Here is a 9,117-nt window from a genome sequence, read left to right on the forward strand (position 1 = left end):
CCCACTGAGTCTTTCAAATGCTCTTTCGCGTTTTATGTCTCCAGTGCCGGAGTCAGAGGCATCAACCATTTTATAAGGATAAAAGGAAGCTGATTCAAAAACACTAAACATGAGGGGGGAAAGTGCTAATTATTTAACTTTAGAATGGGATTAGAGTATTAGGATGGAAAATCATAAGATGAAAAATCACACACACAGTCAAGATTGCTTGGTACCAAGTGAAGGCTCTGTGTCCCTCAACATCCTTTTGGGATGTCCTACCAAAAAAAAAAAAAAAAAGAAGAAGAAGACTGCTACCCATTTGAACACTTTTAACATGACTAGAGTAAGTCTGCAGCTAAATTCCTTGAGCTTGGATACTCAGTAAATCCTCTTTCAAGTCCACCCCACTATTTTTAAACTAGGGTGCATTAATAAGTTAAACTGGAGAGAAGGTTCCCTGGCCTTCCATCTTTTCTATTAGCATACAACTCTACGGGTGGCACTGTGCCCTAAACCACTGAGCCCCTTGGGTTTGCTGATCTGAGGCCCGGCAGTTCAAATCCCTGTGATGGGGTGAGCTCCCGTGGCTCGGTCCCAGCTCCTGCCAACCTAGCAGTTCAAAAGCATGCCAGTGCAAGTAGATAAATAGGTACTGCTGTGGCAGGAAGGTAAATGGCGTTTCTGTGCACTCTGGTTTCTGTCACAGTGTCCCGTTGCGCCAGAAGCGGTTTAGTCATGCTGGCCACATGACCCGGGAAGCTGTCTGTGGGCAAACGGCGTCTCCCTCAGCCTGAAAGTGAGATGAGTGCCGCAACCCCATAGTCGCCTTTGCCTAGACTTAACCGTCCAGGGGTCCTTTACCTTTTCACCTTAGAACTCTGCAAAACACAGATTTACTTTGTTGTGAAATAGTTTAGCCTAGAACCACCACTAGATAAACTCTTCTGCAATTTGTGCTACAGTGAGGTCTCTGTGCAAACGTCTAGCCTTGCCTCATTGTAATTATATAGGCCAGGTTAACGTTCTGTCTCCCAATCTTGCGTTATATCTCATGATGAGCAGCATAACAATAGTACATTCAACAATAAAGAGTTGACTGGGATACAATTTCTTATTTTCCTTTTTAATGCCTGCCACTTCACGTACCCACACTACTCACTTTACAACAGTGGCTCAGCCCCAGTGTCTGCTGAGGATTAGAAAGCTCTCAGTCTTCTGCTAGGGAATGCGGGGGATATATCAATCCAGCTCTCTCTCTCTGACATTTTCCTTGAAAGCAAAGTAAGCATAGGGTTAGAGTGGTCACTTACATGTTATTAAAGAAGAGGGTATGCAAAAGATTCGCATATATTTATTCATATGCGCAAATGCAAGTGGAGGAGTAGTTGCTCAAATCTGCATGTTGATAGTCAGATGAGGACCATCCCTCTGAGCCTCCTGAACTTTTTCTACACAAGGAGACCCCCGTGCATATTAAAAGTGTTGCCAACTTTTCAGTTGCCCTCTGCTCCTCTGCCTGTACATGCCCTGCAGGTTTTAGCAGGAAATCAGAGTTATTTCCATGAGAGAGCCAGTGTGGTGTAGTGCTTAAGAGCAGTGGACTTGTAATCTGGTGAACCGGGTTCGCGTCCCCGCTCTTCCACACGCAGCTTCTGCGTGACCTTGGGCTAGTCACACTTCTCTGAAGTGTCTCAGCCTCACTCACATCACAGAGTGTTTGTTGTGAGGGAGGGAGGGAAAAGAGATTGCTAGCCGCTTTGAGACTCCTTAAAGGTAAAGGTAAAGGGACCCCTGACCATTAGGTCCAGTTGTGGCCAATTCTGGGGTTGTGGCGCTCATCTCGCTTTATTGACCAAGGGAGCCGGTGTACAGCTTCCGGGTCATGTGGCCAGCATGACTAAGCCGCTTCTGGCGAACCAGAGCAGTGAACCAGAAACGCCATTTACCTTCCCGCCGGAGCGGTACCTATTGATTTACTTGCACTTTGACGTGCTTTCGAACTGCTAGGTTGGCAGGAGCAGGGACCGAGCAACGGGAGCTCACCCCGTCATGGGAATTTGAACTGCCGACCTTCTGATCAGCAAGTCCTAGGCTCTGTGGTTTTAACCCACAGCGCCACCCGCGTAGGGTAGTGATAAAGTGGGATATCAAATCCAAACTCCTCCTCCTCGTCCCCTTCTTCTTCTTCTTCTTCATGGAGGGGAAGGAAGAGAAGACATCCTTTCCCAGCTGATTTCTGTAAACTGACAAGACAGGACAAGAACAACCATTATTACAGTCATGATGAAAACTGGGTTCCAAAGAGGCAAAATTGAACCTCCCTTCAAGAGACCAGGCTCCTGCCACTGCCTTGAATTGCCTTGAAGCTGCTGCTGTTGCTGCCCAAACCTTGCGGGACAGAGGAGGAGGAGGAAGACAGAGGCTATAGCAGCTAATGAACAGTTAACAGCTGCAAGTAGTGGAGCTTTATCACCTTTTCCTTTGTTAAGGGTGCTGGGAATTATAGCTCTGTGAGGGGTAAACTACAGTTCTTGGGGTTCTTTGAGGGATGCTCTTGAAATGTACGATGTGTACAGAGCCATTGTCTGGGAACCTGCCTCACACCAGAGCAGAAATGGCGGGCAAGAGCCACGCAACACACACACCCTGTAAGGATTTGAGGCAATAACTTTATTGATTCCTTCTTAAACACATACAGGAAACTCCGGACTGCCGACGAAAGAAGAGTGGCAAATGAAATTAATGGACTATGCAGAATTAGACAAACTGACAGGAAGGATTTGAAACCTGCGGGACCAGAGATTCTTAGAGGACTGGAGTAAATATTTGAACTATTTGAAAAGCAATTGTAATAAACAGATTACTGCAAGAAGTTTTGTAAGAAGGACTATGCGAAATATTGCAAGGTAGACTATGAAGAGAATTATTAGTTAAGGACAATTAAAAGTAATAGAGAAATTAAGAAATGCAGATTAAGTGATAAAGAATGGAAAATCTTCAGAGGTGGTTGACGGAAGTCTAAAATATTGTATAAGATAAGAATGTATGCTAAATGATTGTTGGAAATGATATGTTGGAAATTATATATATATATATATATATATATATATATATATATATATATATACTGTATTTTTCGCCCCATAGGACGCACCTAGGTTTTTTTTGGGGGGGGGGAATAAAGAAAAAAAATTATTTGCCCCCCAGGCCAAGCTTCCCCCGACCCCAGCCCCCAGAACAGGTTGCTGCCTGCAAGCCTTGCGCGTCCGGCGGGACCTCCCGCCGGGCGCGCAAGGCTTGCGGACACCTTCCCGAAGCACGGGGCGTCCTCCGGAGGGCACCCCATGCTTCGGGATGCAGGCTGCCGCCCCAAGCCTCTCGCACCCGGCGGGACCTCCCGCGAGCGCGGGAGGCTTGTGGACACCTTCCCGGAGCACGGGGCATCCTCCGGAGGGCATCCCGTGCTTCAGGATGCAGGATGCCGTCCCAAGCCTCTCGCGCCCGGCGGGAGGCTTGCAGACACCTTCCCGAAGCACAGGGCGTCCTCCAGAGGGAACCCCGTGCTTCGGGCTGCAGGCTGCTGCCCGCAAGCCTTGCGAGCCCGCGGGAACTCCCCCAGGCTCGCAAGGCTTGCGGATAGCTTCCTGAAGCGTGGAGAGCGAGAGGGCTCGGTGCGCACCGACCCCTCTCGCTCTCCAGGCTTCAGCAAAAGCCTGCATTCGCCCCATAGGACGCACACACATTTCCCCTTCATTTTTGGAGGGGAAAAAGTGCGTCCTATAGGGCGAAAAATACGGTATATGAAACTCCAGACTGCTCCCAGATACAACTAACATCGAGTGCCCCCTTGTGACCGAACCATAGATCCCTCTCCCTGGCCTCATTGGGGCACCAAGCACCATTCAATATGGGACAACTCTGTTTGAAAAACCACATGTATGTGCTCCACATGAACACAAAGACTTACTTTCAAGGGAGATAATTATTTCTTATCATTAAGAAAGGGGGCCTCTGTCGAAGAAACGGCATAAAAATAGATATTAATGTCCTATCAGCACAAGATAACGTATTTTCTTGCCGATCACAGTTGTATTACGTGGCCAGCCAGTAAACGATACAATGCAGACAATGTCTGTTCTTAGTTGAAGAGATACGGATGGTGCTGTGGTTAATTCATTATCTAGTTCAGTAGTATAACAGCAAGTGGTTTGCCATGGTAACTTACACTGAAAGGTTCTGATCTGCCTGTGGTTTAAAAACACCCAACAAAAACCAACCCCATGACATGTTTTTTTTATAAAAAAAAGTAATCAAGAAGTATGACACATAATTATTTAGCTAAAGGGGTTTTTTGCCATTGCCTTTGTAAAATCAGTTTAAATACAACTGGAAACTTTATTATGAGTTAATAGTGAACTGAAGCTGTGTCAATCTGCTGTTAGCTTGCAGCGCCTGGGCTGAAAGCATCTGGAGGAGGGGTGGGGAACCATAGACCCAGAGGCCAAATGTATCCCTCAGAGCCTCTCTTAGGCTTCTCCCAAGGTGCCCCCTCCCCTGCTGGACCTAGTGTTACTGCTATGTACTGAAGTTCTCACCCTGGGCCAGCAGGGGATACTGTAGATAGTTTTTCACTCAGGTCCACATATGCAAATAAGGGATTGAAAGTGACAATCAGTGATTGGATAGTTACAGAAAATGGTTACTGTTGCGTTCTAGTGGAGCTCCTTATAAGCAGGCTGGCTGAATCCTTCGGTTCAGTTCTGTTCTGGCCTGTGAATAAACAAGAGCTGTTTGAAGAATCACTGTGTCGTCTGATATGTTCACCCACAACTTAACAGTTGCCACATTTGTTCTGGCAAAATACTGGACAGGGCGGGGCGGGGCAGTTGGTGGGAGACCCCCCCCCCCCGGTGCCAAAGTGACTTCAAAGCAATCCATTACAACCCATGGCAGCCTAACAGGATGGCCCCTCTGGAATTTGCCATGAACACACACACACACACACACACACACACACACACACACACTACTACAACTAATAATAGTTTTATTACTTGTACCCCACCCATCTGACTGATTTACATGAATTTGTGGATCTCTCTGTGCTTGGCTGTCCAGAACTTAAATACATGACCTTTCGCACACCCTTTCAAACACATGCATTTGGAGAGGACCCCCAACTTGGCGGGGGGACAGGAGAGAGAGGGAGAAGACCTGAAATACAGGACAAAACTGTATCAGTACAGGGCATAGCAATTTACATTGAAATACAGGGCAATCCTGTATTATACAGGACAGGTGGCAACCCTAATTGCACCATTTTTTCCAGGCCACACCACTCGGCAGCCATGTTTTGTACCTGTCTTGAGTGCTTTGGCCTGGCTGGGATGTGTCTTAGACTCTGTTAATAATGACTTTTGCTTGCCTGAATGGAGACTGCAGCCATTTCTGATATTCTGAATCACTATGAGTTTGCATTGAATTGTATATCGCTGGCTGAATTTGTTTGTTTTCTGCCTTATTTCTATGCTGCTGTGTTTTTTATATGATTATAGTGACTGTAATATTTGTTAATTTTTAATGGTGTTATTGTGAGCCGCTTTGCGGTCGACATTATTGTTGGAAAAGCAAGAAGCAAATATCAACTCAAACAATTTAAAGGCCTCTTTACCCAGGTCCTTCCTTCCTTCCTTCCTTCCTTCCTTCCTTCCTTTCTTTCTTTCTTTCTTTCTTTCTTTCTTTCTTTCTTTCTTATTCTTGAAAATACACTACACAAACTTGACTACAAATTTTACTCTTTTTCTAAAGTGATGAGAGCATTCAGCTGCTCTTCTTCAAAGTGAGCTTGTCAAACAGGTACTCCCCAATGCCGTTCTGGGGCAGTCCCAGGTGCCTCAGGTTTGTGAGGTGGTCTCTCAGCTGCTTGATGACCTTCACCTCTTCCTCCAGGTACTCAGACTCCAGGAAGTCACTCAGATGAGGGTCTCCCTTCTCTGTTGTGACCTTGTGCAGATCCAGCAAGGCCTGGCTCACCTTTATCTCCACCTGCAGGGCATTCTGCAGGGCATCCAGGCTGTTGCCCCACTCATCCTTCTCTGACTTCGTGAGGTCCTTCAGCAAGATGCACTCTCCTCTCTTGTTCTGATATTTCAGGAACTTATCTGCATGCTCCCACTTTTCTTGGGACTGTTCCTTCAGGAACTTGGCCACGTGACCCAAGGCAACATAATCACAGTCAAAGTGGTAGGACATGGACAGATAGAAATAGCTAGCATACAGCTGCAAATTCACTAGCTGGTTCAAGGTAGCTTCACAGTCAGCACAAAAGTTCTGGCACACCTGAGAAGCCATCTCTGTTGTTAAGTTGTGGGTGAACATATCAGACGACACTGTTCTTCAAACAGCTCTTGTTTATTCACAGGCCAGAACTGAACTGAACTGAAGGGTTCAGCCAGCCTGCTTATATAGAGCTCCACTAGAACACAACAGTAACAACTTTCTGTAACTATCCAATAACTGAGTGTCACTTTCAATTCCTTATTTGCATATGTGGACCTGAGTGAAAACTATCTACAGTATCCCCCTGCTGGCCCAGGGTGAGAACTTCAGTACATAACATCTGTGTCCTAGCAAACTAAACTGAAACCAAACAACACCACAAGCCCTACACTACTGTTACTGTCACCCAGGTCAGTTCTTATTGACAGCTGACTCTGTCCAGAATGGGTGCCATGTAGCCCAGAAAATTGCCAGGGTCTAGCAAATGAAGGCAGGTAGGTAGGGTGACCGTGGCATGGAGGTGGGGGCTGTCCATGTGTGGATTGCAGCTGGATTTGCCCACTTCCCTGTGAGATGGCAACCTTCCCTCAGCCTGTGTCTTGGAGGGAGGCCTTGATCCTATTTGATCACCTCACCTCTTCATATTTTGCAGCAGCCTTCGTCCCTCTCCAGTCCTGTTCAATATTTCTTTATTAGTTTTCTTTTACATCTAATAAAGTTTATGTGTTTTTCTCCAAACCCTCATCTCAAAAGCCTCAAGTCTCCTTTCTTCCATTTTGCTAAACATCTGTATGAGCCTCTGCTCCATATCTATGCGTATGTGTGTGGGTATATTTGTTTTTCAGCGCTGAAAAATATTCCTCAGGCTAGCATGTGCTGCTTCTTATGAAATTATTTATCTTTTCTGAATCTTCTGTCTTCATTTATTATGCTTCCCATACTTGCTCACTTTGTTTCCTATCTGTGATAAAGGGAGTTTTATTACTTGCCACCAGTACATTTGTTTTATGCTCATCTGCTTCTAGCCATAATTATGAAAAGCATGAAGCACACCCAGTTCTTCTTCAGCTTAGATTTTAATCGGAACCAAATAAGAACACAACTCCTTCTCCCTCGAAATCCACTAGCCTCTCGCTGACACCTGGCTACTTCTGTTTTGGTCTTTCTCCTTCCAGCACAAATTAATACTAGGAAATTTAATTTTTCCACAACCACTGCAGGCATTTGTATCCCTGGGAGGGTTGTGTTTGATGTGCTCTGTTACATTGCTTCGGGGACCAGAAGCCAGAGAAGAGAGATAGACCTCCAACTTTCCTCACAGCCAGGTAAACATATGGGTGGAAGAGGCTTAGAGATTTGCAGGTAGGTGGGTAGGGATTTGGAGGTGCTTAAGTGGAAGGGGATTGGTGATTCACAGGGAAACAGAGAAGGGATCAAGCTTCATGGCACCCACAATTACTGTATTGGTGTTCCGGGAACTCCTCTTGTCAGCTTCAAACCTTGCTGGGTTAAGGACCCCAAGAACGGGAAGGGGCAAGGGGCATCATCTAGACTAACCCCCTAAACTTACAACTGTTCATATCCTGAACAGTCTGCCAACCCTGCAACAGAGCAAATTTTGCTTCCGATTGGATCAGAATAAACAAGCTTTTGCAAGAGGGATGACAAAGCTGATTCTGAGCCAATTGAAACTGAACTTTTCACCCGTCACTAATTTTGCCTACTCTTTTGGTATTATACATTCTAATAAGTTCTGTTTATTGCAGTGGCGTAGCGTGGGGGGTGCAGGGGGGCCGGCCGCACCGGGCGCAACATCTGGGGGGGGGCGCGCTCGCACTCGCAGCTCTCTGCCCCTACCTGGCTCACTCACTCTCTCTCACTGCAGTGCTGGCTGTGCGAATCCGATCCGAGCCGCCGGGTCGCCGCCCACTGTGGAGGGGGTGGGTGCCAGGCGTGCGGTGCGGAGAGAGAGGGACTATCTGGGGGAGGGACAGTGCAGCGGCCGCCCAGCGCAGCGCTGAGCGCGGGAGAGAACCACACCAGACCAGCCCAGGCAGCAGCAAGAAGAAGCTGGCAGCGGCGGCAGGTTAGGGGTTAGGGGGCGTAAATTACTTGCCTTGCCCCGGGTGCTGACAACCCACGCTACGCCACTGGTTTATTGTATAAATTCTATGAATGATATCCAGTGTTCATCATTAAGTAAATCCATTGGTTTCAATAGGTCCACCCTAAGTACAGTGGTACCTCGGGTTAAGAACTTAATTCGTTCCGGAGGTCTGTTCTTAACCTGAAACTGTTCTTAACCTGAAACACCACTTTAACTAATGGGGTCTCCCGCTGCCGCCGTGCCACCGCCACTCGATTTCTGTTCTCATCCTGAAGCAAAGTTCTTAACCCGAGGTACTATTTCTGGGTTAGCAGAGTCTGTAACCTGAAGCATCTGTAACCTGAAGCATCTGTAACCTGCAGCGTCTGTAACCCGAGGTACCACTGTATTACTTAAATTGGATATCACCTCTTATTTGCCAGCAAAAGTAGAGGCATGCTTCATATTGGCAATGAAGGCTAATTCAGATGGAATGGCAAAACAAAGCTCCCTCCCACTGTCCCCAGTCACCTACCTTTACATGAATTGGTTCCCCTCTTCCCCTCCTGGTTTCCACGCAGCATCATTTGCTGTATTGTTTGAACTCGCAAACTATGGTATTTATTTATTTAAAGCCTTTTTTATTTCATTCTTCAGCTGCAAAAGTTAAGTGTTTGCCTCCTAACTGCAAATTGAAACCATGCTTTGAAGCAGGATCAAAAATTATCCCAAACCATAGTTTGCCAGTTCTAATGTCCTCACAAAACAAC

At 46.6% G+C, this 9,117-nt stretch overlaps 1 protein-coding gene across 1 annotated transcript; it reads right to left on the minus strand.

Annotated features, from left to right (window-relative positions):
- Positions 1–5,802: 5,802 nt before the first annotated feature.
- LOC310770275 (ferritin heavy chain A-like) lies at positions 5,803–6,333 on the minus strand (the record flags this gene model as incomplete). Its single annotated transcript, XM_083630852.1, has 1 exon — positions 5,803–6,333. One exon carries the CDS (start codon positions 6,331–6,333, stop codon positions 5,803–5,805), a length of 531 nt encoding a protein of 176 aa, XP_083486978.1.
- Between the last annotated feature and the right edge of the window lie 2,784 nt (positions 6,334–9,117).

This window comes from Podarcis filfolensis (assembly GCF_964270895.1).
Source record: "Podarcis filfolensis genome assembly, chromosome: 9".
Classification (NCBI taxonomy): Eukaryota; Metazoa; Chordata; class Lepidosauria; order Squamata; family Lacertidae; genus Podarcis; species Podarcis filfolensis.